General features: G+C 43.4%; 2 protein-coding genes across 7 annotated transcripts in view; both read right to left on the reverse strand.

The window, feature by feature from the left end:
- The window catches only part of hira (histone cell cycle regulator a), a 141,192-nt gene extending 139,368 nt beyond the window's left edge, over positions 1-1,824 (reverse strand). For 4 of the 5 annotated variants that reach the window (XM_077600087.1, XM_077600088.1, XM_077600086.1 and 1 more), the window contains exon 1: positions 1,628-1,824. In XM_077600087.1, the coding sequence (XP_077456213.1) occupies positions 1,628-1,722 (95 nt within the window). In that variant the 5' untranslated portion in view covers positions 1,723-1,824. The remainder of the gene's footprint in view (positions 1-1,627) is intronic. The other variant, XM_077600089.1, reaches the window with a different exon arrangement.
- A 1,889-nt stretch (positions 1,825-3,713) lies between these two features.
- mymk (myomaker, myoblast fusion factor) lies at positions 3,714-14,088 on the reverse strand. 2 transcript variants are annotated; one of them, XM_077600935.1, is made up of 6 exons: positions 13,770-14,088; positions 13,373-13,487; positions 9,249-9,397; positions 8,592-8,708; positions 8,377-8,517; positions 3,714-5,177 (listed from the first exon to the last, which is right to left on the reverse strand). In XM_077600935.1, the coding sequence occupies exons 1-6, from the start codon at positions 13,902-13,904 to the stop codon at positions 4,890-4,892; spliced, it is 945 nt and encodes a 314-aa protein (XP_077457061.1). In that variant the 5' UTR covers positions 13,905-14,088; the 3' UTR covers positions 3,714-4,889. The 2 variants fall into 2 exon arrangements, with proteins under 2 accessions (XP_077457061.1, XP_077457060.1); XM_077600934.1 differs by having other exon boundaries at positions 9,210-9,397.
- Between the last annotated feature and the right edge of the window lie 1,994 nt (positions 14,089-16,082).

Below are 16,082 nucleotides of genomic sequence, written 5' to 3' on the forward strand. Positions count from 1 at the left end.
CATGTCTGCAAATTGCGTTTAAGTCCAAAAATGTTCGCAAGTCCAATTTTGTATTTCGCGCCTTTTTCGGAGTAGTACTGCTTTCCGCCGCTAATACCGACGTCTGGCGCTGTGAGAGCTCGGCTCACCCAGAATCTACCTTCTTCTTCGTTGCAATGCGGAAGTGCGTGAATGTATCTCCAGTGTGCAAGGAACCTTTTTCATTTGTATCATTAAATATCTCATGCATCCAATATTGAATATGGTTGGTAAAAAGCTAAAGGCTTCTATTGAGGGAGTTGCAAGGAAGAGGCAAGCCATTTCATTTGAAACGAGTGGCAATAATAACGAAGCTTGATGCGCGTGAGAGTGGTGAGCGTTTCACGGGCATTGAATCGTTCGAGCGTCAGTACCATTTATAAACGGAAAGATCGAGCAGCAGGACCCAAATATTGAACGTTGCACAAAGTTTGCAAATCAATTGAATGATGCCATACAGTGCTACCGCAACATTTATGATGAAAAAAAGAAGAAAACTGCAATCGTCATTAGGTCGCTTCTTTTGGCCAGTTTCTAATACATAAATCTCTCTCTCTCTCTACAGTACTGTACATATTCTCTCCATTTTATTAAATGTTTTTTTTTTAGTACAAACCAATGCGTGTTACTTATACAAGCCTTAAACATACAAATGCACTTATATAAACCTTCAATATACTTATATCGGCCTTAAACATAAATTATAATACAAAATATAGCACTGAATCAACTTACAAACAAATTCAACTTATGAACAATCGCTCGGAACCAATTGCGTTCGTAAGTAGGGGAGCGTCTGTATGCCTTTCCTGTATCTGCATTCTCACCCTCTTGCTACTGTCACAATTAAATTTCCCGAATACAGGATGAATAAAGTTATCCAATCATATCAAATCCAAAAAGATTAGATTCATAACTGCATTTAGAATGATCTAATTTTTATTAACATTATCATTTATTTGATTGTCTAACAATTTAATATTATATGGTCATATTACATTACAAAATGTATTGAGTCAAATAAATTACATTACATGTGTGTACTCCATCTTGGATATAATGGAACATATTCATTTTGTGAACCGCTTATCCTCACAAGGGTCGCGGGTGTTGCTGGAGTCTTCACAACTTACTATGGGCACCAGGCAGGGGACACCCTGAAACAGGTGCCAGCCAATCGCAGGACACAAGGAGATGGACAACCATTCACGCTAACACACATTGTTTTTCATTCATTCATTTTTCATTCCACTCAATCACTCGAGAGAGAATTTAGAGTGCTCAACCAGCCTACCATGCATGTTTTGGGGATGTGGGAGAAAACCGGACTGGCTGGAGAAAACCCACTCAAGGCCGGGAGAATATGCCAACTCCACACGGCGAGGACCGACCGGGGATCGAAACCTCGACATAAGAACTGTAAAGCAGACGCGCTAACCACTCGCCCTCCGGCCGTCATAATTTACTTTATTCGCCCGGTCCATGCCGCTTATCCTCTCACGGGTTGCGTGGGGTGGTGGAGCGAACCACGGGCATTTTGGGGTTATTTTTTTAAATTAAAAGGAAAATCTGTACGCAAACACATTGCGTTAGAATTTGGATTGTTTACCTGAGATAAGCCTCGTACTCTGATATGAGACCACTGGGATTATCATCTCGACCGTCAGCATTCAACAGACTCTTGCGCTGCTGTTGGATGTCCATCGCAATTTAAACTTATTTTGACTTTCGTTAACGACGTTAAAACTGCGCAACACAATGCATTGATCACGTGATTCAGTTTGGTCGCGTCAGCCAGGAATTACCCAGAGCCAGAGCCATATAGAAAGAGAGTTGCTACACTCCCGTAGGGACCCATGATACAATTTTACTCTGGAGCACTTCCGGGACGGGCGCCTTTCATTTGAATGGCCGAATGTGAAGTATATTTAGAGACCATTTGGTTGAATAGCTAACTCATTTTAAGTTTTAACTCTCCATTTTATTATAATCTATATGACGTATATGTTGAACAATATTTTTATGTGCATGGCGTATTTACTTTGATTTTTTTTTATCTTGATTAAGGAATAATTTCCTCCTTTTTCATGCTGACTGGGAAGGATACAGTGCCGTGAAAAAACGATTTACCCCTTCTTGATTTCTGTGTTTTTTGCATATTTATCACACACACACAGGTTTTAGACCATCAAATCAATTTTCACACGACAACCCAAGGAAAGAGAAAATGTAGATTCTAAATGATGATGTTATTTACCAAGGCAAAAAAATACAAACTTGTTTGGCCCCCTTTGAAAAAGTAATCGCTAAATTGTTAAATGGCAAAATAACTGACTAATCACATTGTAGGAAAGCTGAGTTCAATTTCACAGGCCACGCCCACACCTGATTACCACCACGTGTGTTGAATCAAGAAACACTTAACACTTAAATAGAATGTGTCAGACAAAGTGAAGCAGGCTACAAGATCGGACAGACATTCAAAAATAAATTCGAGAAAAAAAAGTGATGGACATCTATCAATCTGGAAAAGGTTGTAAATGAAGGGAAATATTTCTCATAATCACATATATTCTTTCATTGCATTCTATACGTAGGTTCTGCACTGGACCATCACTGGCTGCAGATGATCACGTGACATTGCTTGGCCAATCAGTGCTGCGAGAAATTTATATACAGTGGTACCTCGACATACGATCGTAATCCGTTCCGAGACTGAGATCGTATGACGAGGTTCTCGTAACTCGAGCGGACGTTTCCCATTGAAATGAATGGAAAACAAATTAATTCGTTCCACCCCTCTGAAAAAAACACCAAAAACAGGATATTGGATTGGAAAAAATGTTTTATTTCTTCTAATTCCCCATCTATTAACAAAGTCACACATAACTAGTGGTTTAATAGAAATAAAATGTGTTTAATCTAACCGGGGATACTATTGCGGGGAGTTGCGAGCCAGTGGGTAAAGTTTTATTCTGAGAAAGAGTGCCATTGCCTGTCGGCGTTGTGTGCACGAGTATACTTCATTACCCAGAAAGCCCTCTTTTTCCCGCGCATGCGCGTTGTGCGTTTCCTGGTCTGAATAACTCATTTGGTGCTCGTAGATATTGTTATACACGAAAGATATGCAAAAAAGACCTGGCTTGGTCGCATCACAAAATTTTGATCGCATGAAGGGCGAATTATTCGATCGAAATTTCCGTCGTAAGACGAGAATATTGTATGACGAGCGGTCGTATGACGAGGTACCACTGTATCTTGAATTTGGAAAAAAATCATATTTTATTTTACACATAAGTAGGGTTCGGTGATTGTGGATATGAAACTGGTGGGGTTTGGTGAAGGCGCATATAAACCTGGAGGGGTTCGGTAGCTCCAGCAAGGTTAAGAACAACTGACCGACAGGCATTCGTAAGTACAGTCATACCTTGAGATACAAGCTTAATGCGTTCCGGGACTGAGCTCGTAGGTCGATTTACTCGCATCTCATTTTAGCTCATCTTCTGAACCGCTTTATCCTCATTAGGGTCGCTGGAGCATTTCCCAGCTGATTCCGGCCCAGAGGCGGGGGACACCCTGAATTGGTGGCTAGCTAATCACAGTACTCATATCTCAAATCAATGTTTCCCATAGAAACAAACTAAATACAAATTAATTCATTCCCACCATCTGAAAAAAAACACCAAAACAGGATATTACAATGGAAAAACATATTTTTATTGGTTGTAATTCACCATCTACTAACAGAGTAACAAATAACTAGTGGTTATAATGTTTAATAATAAAATGAGGCATTATTCAATACAACGGGGAGTTTGCTGATGAGAAAGAGAGAGAGAGAGACACTTGATGGATGCGCTTGTAACATAACATAAACGTTAATTGTAACTTAAATGAACTTAGATTCCTATACACACCCACACAGTTTTAATCTTACGTTACACTAAATTTAAACCGTCTTGTGCAATAACCAAAGCAAAGAGGTTAATGTATTCCACCGCGGCTTTGAGGCCAACTTCCTGCTTCTCCATACGTATTGGCGAGCCAGCTCAGTCACGCGTACACTGTTTTTCAATTATTTAGGGCTTAATATCGATTGTCATCATACGCATTTTCTTTGCACTACCCTTCATTGCACCGGCTTTCTTTGGACCCATTGAGTTTCCCTCAATTCTGCACTGACTAACGCAAAAAACATGGAAAAAATGCAACGCTCCACTCAGTGCTCATAGAGATATTTGCACGAGGGAGATGCGGCGGGAAAGACAGTGCGCTGAAATAATAAGCAGCTTCTCGCGGCCTGGCCACCTGGCTGTCGCGAATGCTCGTATCTCAAAATTTGTCTCGTATCCCAAGATAAATATTTGCTTTGAATTTTGTTTCAAATTCCTCATTTGTCGGGGCACTCGTATGTCGAGGTATTACTGTCGAGTTTTGACTGTATTTTATAATGCTATGCTGGCACTCTATGCATTAAGAACATGTTGCGTTTCCTCTGCATGTCACTATTAAAATGTTCCAACACTTTTACTATATTAATGAAATGTATTTAGTTTAGCTGGGTTATATAATATTTTTTTAATTTACAACTGCATCTCTTAATATTTGAACATTAAATGTGAAAATTCAGCTATGTTTCCAGGATGACAGGTGAGGCAATGCCTCTGAGCATGCATTGTGTATGAGCACGAGGGTTTATAGGTTTGTGTATATGACAGCCTGCACCTTCTTCAATGTGTGCCTTTTAATTATCCACCCCCCAACCCCCCAGTTTGAAGTGAATGAGTCTTTCCGGTCTTGGATCCGAAATGTTCCAACAACAGCTAGATACAACAGAACCTTTTGACCTGTCCTTGTTTTGTTTTTCTGCTTCACTTCCACCCATTCATCTCCTTCAGCTTGCTGATACTTGTGCCATTGACAGGTGTAGCGGGAGGGGGAGAGAAAATGGGCAAAGTTGATGTCTTCTTGGACACGCCAAAGGCATTCAAAAGCGAGCGGCACACCGAGAGCTTCTTCTCCTTCTTTGTTATGTCTTTCTTTTCCAGAGTTGTTGTTTTTTCAGTGGCACCTTTCCCCTTTGATGTAACTTTTATCTCCGGTGTACCTTTATTTTCTGGTGTATTTTTCTTCTCCTTTTGTGATGTCAGCGACATGCTCTGTGGATGTTAGTCAAGACATAGAAAGTTTTTAAACCCCCAGGAGTCGATACACGTGCCGGCATATCCTAAGCATATGTCATTTTCAAGCTATTACAAAATCTTCCATCACTGAGCTCCTCCTGAACTGCAAAAAAATGTTTAAAAAATTCCAACAGATCAACGCTAGTGGTGAGTGTGTAATTCCCTTCAGAAAGAGTGCATTTGGCCAAAGCACCTTCTCTGTTTTACCATACGTGAACTCCCGTCCCTGAACCTCTTCGCCAATCATCTTAAAACCTGGCTGTTAGACGAACAAAATTGCGATCACAACTCTGTCTAAAACTGTGCTACTTGCGTGTGCGTGTGTGCGTGTATGTGTCATCGATTACCTTCAACCTGCACAAGCAACTAAAGATGGAAATTGGCCTTTCCCTATAATTTTACATATATTTACATAGATATGTTCATTAATATGTACTGTGTCCCTTTATTAACTAAATCAAACTCAAACGTTCACATCCATGCTTGCTTCCCTTGACCCTCATTTTTACCCAGCATCAATACACCACGTAAAACGGTGCATAGTGTCATTTAAGTTTTAGTCTAATTGCCCTCATAAATAAGCTTTTCAAATGCTGCATGAATAATGCATTTCTGTCCATATTTTCCCAAATCTGAAGTCTAAGTCGAATTACAGTTCTAGTCAAACTAGAAATGGCAATTCTTACACGTGAGGACGGGGGAGGGTTGCACCAACTACCAGCTCATACTTTTTTCCACCAAGATCTACTTCTCAAGTAGCCGACGTACCATGATCTACCTGTTTGTTTCCAGGCTCAGCTGTTAGATATGTTGATTTACTAAAGAAATGACCAAGTCATGATCTATTCTACCCATATATTTATGAAGAAAAATATTGAGGATTCTAGCAATTAATGTGAAACCACAAATGTACACTACTCTGTTTTTATAGTGTTGCGTTTGTACGTGACTGCGTACGTACAAGTTAACACACCGGTGCTTGAGAAGAAAGAGATATGCTGCTGCTCCTAAAATTGTCAAATTCACTCGGAACTGAGTTCGAAGGGAGGGCTGCTGAGACGGCTCTCATCACCACCAAAGGTGGCAGATTACAGCACACGTTTGAAGTGTCCAAGATCAATATATCACTTAACATGCAGCGGTCACAGCTTAATTAAGTTAAGGTCATTGCTACCACACATAAAAAGAGGGTGATGATTGTTAAGAGTCAGATATGCATGTTGAAAATAAGTGAGTATTGCGCTGGGCACATTACGATGTCGCTGTACAAAGAAGACATTGATCAAGCATAATGGAAACTAACAGACTGGATCAAATCTTACTGTTATACAATCTACCAATAGTATATATTGGCGACTGAGTTTGTGAAAATTTGGGGGATTTTAGGTTCCTCCTGAAATTTGACATCAACCACAAATACTACTGTGATCCTTCACTATTTCATGGCTTCAACATTCACGTTTTCAGTACATTGCATTTTTTATATGTATATAATATGTATTATAAGTATAAAAAACAGAAAATTGTCAAAATTCATGCTTAAACTCGCAAGCGGAAGACAGGAAATGAAAAATGGTGGAAGTCAAGGGCGCTGCTTCTTTTTTGGCACTGAAACGTGACCGGATGATTCGCCTAAAGACGTTTCGCCGACGGACGTTTGACAGACGGACAGGTCGCCGAATGGACGTTCCACCGAACATAGGTTTCGCTGAAACGGGATTCGCGTGCTTGCCCCGCCCCCGGATCGTGTGTGTACAAGTTTTTCAACCTCGGCCCGCGGGCCATATATGGCCCGTTAGGATTTTTAATCCGGCCCGCCGAGTAGGTAAATCATATCCCTACGGTCATCGGAGGGGTTTCTCCCCGGGAACAGTGCTTTGTGGGCGGATTTTAATGACACATGCTGAGTTTCATTATCGAGCTCCATATATTTCCCGAGTTTGAGCACTTTAAAAATCGGAGGGGTTCCCCCCGAGCCTATCCGAGAATAGTGCACCGTGAGCGGACTGGGTTGGACGACGCCCCGCTGAATTTCTGCAGCTCCAGAAATTTTTCAAATTTGAGCAAATTCGGGAATAAGCACTCTTGGGCGGGCATGTCAGCCCAGGAATAAGCACTCTTGGGCGGGCATGTCAGCCCAGGAATAAGCACTCTTGGGCGGGCATGTCACTCTTGGGCGGGCAGATGTAGCAGAACCGAGCCGTGAAATGACAGCAATCTGGTCAAATCCATCTTAAAACAGCATTTAATGATTAAATACAAATACTGGAGCTCTTTGGACATTAGAACCGAGCCCAGGGAAGTGAATTTCCCGGTAAAATGTCGCGATAAGGCAAAAAAACGTCTATATACGTCCATTCGCCATCGGCTCAAAATGCTCTCAAATTCGGTCAAATCCAGCCGAAACAGCGTTTAATGATTAAATACAAATACTAGTATTTGTATTTGCGACATCAAATGTCGGATAGGCACTGGGGAAAACACCGTTGATGTGTGTGGTGCTCATACTTTGAAAAAAAATCTGGAGCTCGAGTCTTCAGCGGGGCTTCAGCAACCCATATCCACCCATGTGTCAATATCCTCGGATAGGCCATGGGGAAAACACTGTTGATGTGTGTGGTGCTCACACTTAGAAAAATTTATGGAGCTCAGGATTTCAGCGGGGCATCAGCCAACCCAATCCGCTCATGTGTCACTATCCTCGGATACGCTCGGGAAAAAACCCCGCCGATGTGTGTGGTGCTCAAGCTTAGAAAAAAATTATGGTGCTCAGGATTCCAGCGGGGCATGTGTCACCCCTGTCCGCCCACAGAGCACTGTCAAACGTCCGTCGGCGAAACGTCTTTAGGCGAATCATCCGAGTACCGCACTGAAATGGTTGGTACTCAGCGCAGAACAGGGTTAGAACTGTTTTCATTGTTAGTAGAGTATTTAAAGTATTTTCATTTTTTATATAGATTATATTTAGATATTGATACATTAGTCTTTTCATATGCTTATAAATGCAATATTTAATAAATACACATAATTTTACTAGTATTTTGTCTAGACGCGAAAACAAAATTACTATGGTAATAATAATAGAGATGCTCCTACATCACGATTTTGCAAAATTTGAGGGATTACTGTATCCCTACCTTGTTGTAAGGCACAACAAAAAATGGGCACTACATACACAGCAGCAAAGCATCCAGCAGCTGAGCTTGGCGGCGTTGCGTCCCGAGCCGGCGTAGCGGTTCTTCTTGGGTAGCAGCAGAACAAAGGACAGGGACAGTGACAGGTGGTAAAAGCTGTGCACGTAGGCATAGTCCCATTCCTGACACACACATACACAGAGTGATGCAGCACAGGCACAAAAAACAACTAGCTGGTGGCGTGTTAATGACAAACCTCAAAGTAGAAGCGCAACATGAGGGCCAAAGCGCCAAAACAGCAACCAGGACCGACCTGCTGAGTGTAGACATGCTTGTCAGGGTACACTGCTCGCAGCTCTTTCATCTTTTGAAGCTGAGGGTAGGAAGAGGAGAGATTAGGTGAAATTTTTCTTTAGCTTGAAGTCAGATGGGATAGACTCCTGGACCCCGTGAGCCGGACAAGGATAAGAAGCGTTTGATAATAGATGTATTATTAGAGTTGAAGATAAAAAGGGTGTGAGAGGGAGGAAAAGAAATTAAGAGGAAATGGAGGAATGATGAATAATTGAAGACAAAGTGGAGGGAAAACAAAGACCGAAGTAGAGACGATGAAAAGTAGGGGATAAGGAGGACGTGATGACGATTGTCAAGAGGGGTGGGGTGGAAAAAACGATAGACAGTATTTGGACAATGAGTGAAAGAAAAGGAACAAGTAGTAGTGTGCTCAAAGCAAATGAAGCATGTAAATTCATGTAACAGGAAAATAATCTGGAAAGGCAGGGTAAAAGAGGAGGAAGAGAGGGTGAACGGGAGGTGAGATAAAGATGCAGACCACGCACTAGTTGAAGTAATAGAAAACAGATTCATCTGGTACCCGAGATTCCACCGGTTGCATCGTGGTAAAGAAGCTCACCCATTTGACAGTGATGATAAAGACAGCTGAGCCAATAGGAACCGAATAGATTCCGTATCCCCAGCGGTCCTGGTAAATCCGTACTGCAATGCTTAGAACTCCAAACATGGTAATGCTGGAACGCTGAGGCTCCTCAAAGTCACCCACAGCTGAGCATACAAACCTAATTAGAAGTCATCAGACTAAAAACCACCTCCAATTGTTATCACAAAAAAAATCAGTCCATATCGATAATTATCACGATAACTATCACATCTTTTTGTTTCAAATTTGCAACTTCTAACTTCTGTGAATAAATGAATAAATTACTTTTGTCATTATTGAAATATGAAAGTAACCATGTGACCTTACTTTATGAGAAAAGAGAATATGAAATAATGATTTTAAAAAGTATTTTTGTTGTTCTGTTGTGCAATAAAGATAAGACCTGCAGAAATTTTGACAGGCATCTTTATTTGATTAAATTTGCCTTCAAACCAAAAGTTGCTTAGCAATATGAAATAAATAAAATAATCAACTGAATACATTGACAAGCAGACTACTTTCAGCCCTTTGGAAAAGAAATAAAATAGAAAAGTTGGATGAACTTAACCCATTTTAACCCATATTATTTTTTTCATTCATATTCAGATTTTGTCTGAAATCTGCCACCATCATCCCTGTCCCCAAAAAGCCAACCATTGGCGGCATGAATGATTATAGGCCTGTTGCCCTCACGCCTGTGATCATGAAGTGCTTTGAAAAGTTGGTAGCCCGCCATATCAGGAATACAATCTCTCCCTCAATTGACCCTCACCAGTTTGCTTATAGAGCAAACAGGTCCACTGATGATGCTATTGCCATTGCTCTTCATACAGCACTGAGCCACCTGGAACACCCTGGGAACTACGTTAGGATGCTCTTCATTGACTACAGCTCAGCCTTCAATACCATTAAACCGGACATTCTGACTGACAAACTCTCCCACCTTGGACTATCCTCTTCAATCTGCTGCTGGATAAAGGACTTCTTGACCAACCGCCCACAGACTGTTAGACTTGGTCCCCACCTCTCTTCCTCCATTACTCTTAGCACTGGCTCCCCTCAAGGCTGTGTACTGAGTCCTCTTCTGTACTCCCTGTACACCCACGACTGTACACCCACCCACCAGTCTAACACCATCATCAAATTCGCTGACGACACCACTGTGGTCGGACTCATCTCAGGAGGGGATGAGTCGGCTTACAGAGATGAGGTCAACAATTTGTCTTCGTGGGGCTCGGTGAACAATCTCACACTGAACACCACGAAAACTAAAGAAATCATCCTGGACTTTCGCAAACACGGCACAGATCTGGCCCCACTCCTCATAAATGGAGTATGTGTAGACAGGGTCCAGTCCTTTAAATTCCTGGGGGTCCACGTCACGGACAAGCTCTCATGGTCTACAAACACCACGGCAGTGGTGAAGAAGGCTCAGACACGACTCCATTTCCTCAGGGTACTTAGGAAGAACAACTTGGGCACCAATCTTCTGAGAACCTTCTATAGAACCACTGTAGAGAGCATCCTGGCGTACGGCATCACAGTGTGGTACGCTGGAAGCACGGCGGCAGACAAAAAGGCCATGCAGAAAGTGATTAACACTGCCCAGAGGATTGTCGGCTGCTCTCTGCCCTCACTTGAAGACATTGCCAGCCCTCGTTACCTCAGCAGAGCCAAGAACATCATAGGGGACCCTTACCACCCTGGTCACAATCTGTTCCAGCTGCTGCCCTCTGGCAGACGCTATAGGTCCCACAAAGCACGGACAAATAGGCTTAAGGACAGTTTTTTCCCCACATCCATCAGGAATCTAAACTCGCGCTAACATAACACACATTCCCCTCTGCGGTATATGAACAGATGTTTGGTTGGTGATCTGCCTCCTACTAGCTGACTGAGGAAAGGTAAGTGGAAGACAGTGAAAGGTAAGCGCGAGGTAAGCGACCTGTATCCTCAACAGCGGAATGACATATTACAAGTCCGTAACTTACACTTATTAGGTCTTTTGCCGATTAAACGTAGCTTATGGAGAAGCACCATCAATTTCGTCACACGCAGTTTCTGCGTGTGATGACAAGTAGGCTTTTGTGTTGTGATAATGACGACAGGGCCTATGTCCGATTATTATCATTATTATTATTATATTAACCCAAGAGAAGTTTTACATTTTTGCAACGTTTTCAGAACATTTACATAAAACCGGAAAACATCTTGATATCAGGCGGCGAGGTGGAACCAGTGGTTAGCGCGTCAGCCTCACAGCTCTGGGGTCCTGGGTTCAAATGCAGGTCACGTCCACCTGTGTGGAGTTTGCATGTTCTCCCCAGGACTGCGTGGGTTTCCTCCCACATTTAAAAAACATGCATGGTAGGCTGATTGGAAACTCTAAATTGCCCCTAGGTATGGGTGTGAGTGTGCATGTTTGCTCGTCTCCTTGTGCCCTGCGATGGGCTGGCCACCGATTCAGGGTGCCGGGTTCGCTCCCTCTTATGAGGGGGAGGTAGACAGAGAGTTTACTGAAAGCGAGCAACTAGGTAATCTCTCGCTCTCAAAATTATAATCATAAGAGAGAGAGTGAGTTTGTAATTGCATTGACAATGTAAAAGCATTAATATCAAAATATCGCTCGCTCCCGGCAGATCTATTGGCGTGTGTGTACATGCTAGTCAGCGCCGGATTCGCACGCTCGCCCCGCCCCCGGATTCGCTCGTATTGGCGTGTGTGTACAGTTTTTCAAACTACAGCCCGCGGGCCATATACAGCCCGTTAGGCTTTTTAATCCGGACCGCCGACGTTGTCCAAATTATAGTAAAAATCAATGACCTCATTCATTTCCCTTTGCCCTGCAATACCGGCTGCCATTGACGGCGATGGACGTCAGGCTGCCATTGACGGCGGTGGACTTCCGGCTGCCGTTTACGGCGATGGACGTCCGGCTGCCATTGACGGCGGTGGACGTCCGGCTGCCATTGACGGCCATGGACGTCCGGCTGCTATCCATTCTTTTTGACTTGCGGGCCAGAATGGATGGCAGCCAGACGTCCATCGCCGTCAATGGCAGCCAGACGTCCATCGCCGTCAATGGCAGCCGGACGTCCACCGCCGTCAATGGCAGCCGGACGTCCACCGCCGTCAATGGCAGCCGGACGTCCATCGCCCTCAATGGCAGCCGGACGTCCATCCTAAAATTAGACAGCATTTGGACACGCAATGTAATTCATCAAACCTGGGGATTGAAATATAAGAAAAAAGACACAATTGAAGGTGAAAAATTTATTTTCAAATTTAGTTTCAACATTAAGAACATATTATTATTCAACGAAAGAAAGCAGTCTTTAAATTGAGAGTGATGAGCGGTATTGCAGGGCAAAGGGAAATGAATGAGGTCATTGATTTTTACTATAATTTGGACAACGTCGGCGGGCCGGATTAAAAAGCCTAACGGGCCGTGTATGGCCCGCGGGCCATAGTTTGAATAACTGTACACACGCCAATCCGAGCGAATCCGGGGGCAGGGCGAGCGTGCGAATCCGGTGCTGAATAGCATGTACACCCGCCAAAAGATCTGCCTGGAGCGAGCGATATTTTGATATTAATGCTCTTTTACATTGTCAATGCAATTACAAACTCACTCTTTCTTTCATGATGATAATTTTGAGAGTGAGAGATTACCTGGTTGATCGCTTTCAACAGTAAACTCTCTGTCTCTCTCCCTCTCATAAGAGGGAGCGAACCCGGCGGCCAAACGTCCGTTCAACCAAACGTCTGTCCTACCAAACGTCCGGGCGACCAAACGTCCGGGCGACCAAACGTCCGGGCGACCAAACGTCCGGGCGACCAAACGTCCGGGCGACCAAACGTCCGGGCGACCAAACGTCCGGGCGACCAAACGTCCGGGCGACCAAACGTCCGGGCGACCAAACGTCCGGGCGACCAAACGTCCGAGTACCGTTGCTCGCGGACCGGTACCGGTCCAAGGACCGGAGCTTGGGGACCACTGTCATAGAAAACCAAAAATATCCTCACAATCTTATTACCAATCATTTAAAATCATGCAAGGTGTAGTTTAGCAAGTTGACAGAGATTATAAGTAAACGTACCTATTAGCGTAACCCACATCGACAGCGCCGTTCCATACACATTGAAGTACTCCAGAATGTCATATTTCATGAAGCATAAAATGGCCAGACCCGGCCCTTCACAAGCATGAAAGATCTACACACAACACACAACAAACAAGAGTTTGTATCAGATTCAGAAATGGTAACCAAAATGTGCTATTTTTATTTTATCTGCATGCTTTAATTTATTACAATTTTCTACCTGGAAAATGTTAATTAATAGACAACTATCCACAAGTATGTTTTTGGAAGCTCACAAATAAGCATTTTGAGCAAAGGTTCTAACTGAAATTTAGCCTGAGTGTGAGTGAATAATATGGATTCAAAGTAAAGACGAGTTCAGAAAAAGTAATCCAACATAAGATCGAGGTCTCACCATACTGAAGAACATGGTGAAGAAGTAGACCATGGCCTCCATGTGGAAGCCTCGTTTGGCAGCCACGCTGGCGGCGGGTAGGAATACCACACTGCTAATGGTGGGCAGCAACATCTTTGCAATGTAGGCGCCCATCTTGGTGAAGGAAATGATGAAAATGCATGTGTTGCACAAAAAGATATGTGGATAGAAGCAGGAGATTGAGCCAGCTGTCGTGATGGAGCTTTAACAGCCTCAATGGCTGCTGAGCGTGCATGGTATGCACAAGCATTGAGCATGTGTAGAGTAATCACATGGCAGCTGTTTGTGCAGCAGCTGTGCCTAGTGGAATGTCACACATAACCCATTTGCTGATACACTTCTTGGTGTCGGTGCTAGCTTTAGCTTTAATCCTTGAGTGGAATAAAGAGCAATGTTAATGAGAACATTTGAATTAACTAGAATAGAATTGAATTGAATTGAGGCGGCCCAGTGGTGCTGGTGGTTAGCACGTCAGCCTCACAGCTCTAGGGTCCTGGGTTCAAATCCCGGTCGGTCCACCATTGTAGCGTTTGCATGTTCTCCTCGGGCCTGTGTGGGTTTTCTCCGGGTACTCCGGTTTCTTCCCAAATTCCAAAAACATGCACCGTAGGCTGATTGAACACTCTATATTGCCCCTAGGTATGAGTCTGTGCATGGTTGTCTGTCTCCTCGTGCCCTGCAATCGGCTGGCCACCGAAGTCAGCTGGGATAGGCTCCAGCAATGCCCCTAATGAGGATAAAGTGGTTCTGAAAATGAATGAATGAATGAATTGAATTTAATGCTTTTATTGTCATTATAAAAGTATAATCAGATTTAAAGCTTTCACCACGTAGTGCACAAATAACAACAAACAGACAAATAAATAATCAATAAATAAGAAATAAGTAAATAAGTAGTCCAAGTTAGGTCAGCAGAGTGGAGCGGGCTTATTCCGTCTGAAGTCCAGGATGAGTTCCATGGTTTGGGAGATGTTCAGCGCCAAGTTGTTGAGAGCACACCACTCGCTGAGTCTATGGATGCAACAAGGTCAAAAGTCGAAGTCAAGTCAAAAGCTTTTATTGTCATTAGACAACAACTGCGTATAACGAAATTAGTGGTGCTATTCCATAAAGTGCATGTTTCCCAATAAAAACATAAATGAGTAATTTAAAAAAGTCTCGTCCGGGCAGGATAATAGGAAAAAAAAGAATATTCTAAAATATTGCACATTGTTATTCCACAACCCAAAGTTATTGCAGAGAAGGGATTGTGTGTCGTACTAATGGAAGTTCAGAGCCCTGATGGCTCTGGGGGAAAAACTGTCCCTTAGTCTATTTGTCCGTGTTTTGTGAGACCTGTAGCGTCTGCCAGAAGGCAGCAGGTGGAACAGGTTGTGACCAGGGTGGTAAGGGTCCCTGACAATGTCCACAACTCTGCTGAGGTAGCAAGGGCTGGCAATGTCATCCAGTGAGGGCAGAGAGCAGCTGATGATCTTCTGGGCGGTGTTGATCGCTCTCTGCATGGCTTTTCTGTCTGCTGCCGTGCTTCCAGCATACCACACTGTAATGCAGTATGCCAGGATGCTCTCCACAGTGGCTCTGTAGAAGGTTACCAGAAGCTTAGTGTCCAAGTTGTTCCTCCTGAGTAGTCTCAGGAAATGGAGTCGCTTCTTGGCCTTTTTCACCACCAAACAAACAAACAAACCAACCAACCAGCGGACCAGCCGACCAGCCAACCAGCCAATAAACAAACAAACAAATACCAATATACTATATTTTCACACCTATAAAACACACCGTGTGGTAGGGTGCAGTCTCATTTGCGGGTATATTTTCAGTTTTTTGTCAATACATTGGACGCCTCGTCCGATAGGGCGCCAGCATGACACTAGGCTAGCATATGTTATGCTAGCCACTAGCGTACCTATGTTATGCTAGCCGCTAGTGTACCTATGTTATATCTGCTAGCGCACCTATGTTGTGCTAGCTGCTAGCGTACCTATGTTATGCTAGCTGCTGGCATATGTTATGCTATCCGCTAGCATATGTTATGCTAGCTGCTGGCATATGTTATGCTATCCGCTAGCATATGTTATGCTAGCTGCTAGCGTATGTTAGGCTTGGCTCTAGCGTGTTTTTTTTTAAGACAGCACGAGCAAAACTGAGTTTGACAATGCTTTATTGAGGTCAAAGGTACACTCTGATATAAAGAGTTCGTTTAACATGCTAGGCTCCACTGTCAGTCAGAGTTGTGTATTCCGGGAACTTGATTCCAGCTTTGGCGAAGGCTCGAACAGTGCTGGCCGACACTTG

This window comes from Stigmatopora argus, chromosome 5, assembly GCF_051989625.1.
Source record: "Stigmatopora argus isolate UIUO_Sarg chromosome 5, RoL_Sarg_1.0, whole genome shotgun sequence".
In the NCBI taxonomy this organism is placed as follows: domain Eukaryota; kingdom Metazoa; phylum Chordata; class Actinopteri; order Syngnathiformes; family Syngnathidae; genus Stigmatopora; species Stigmatopora argus.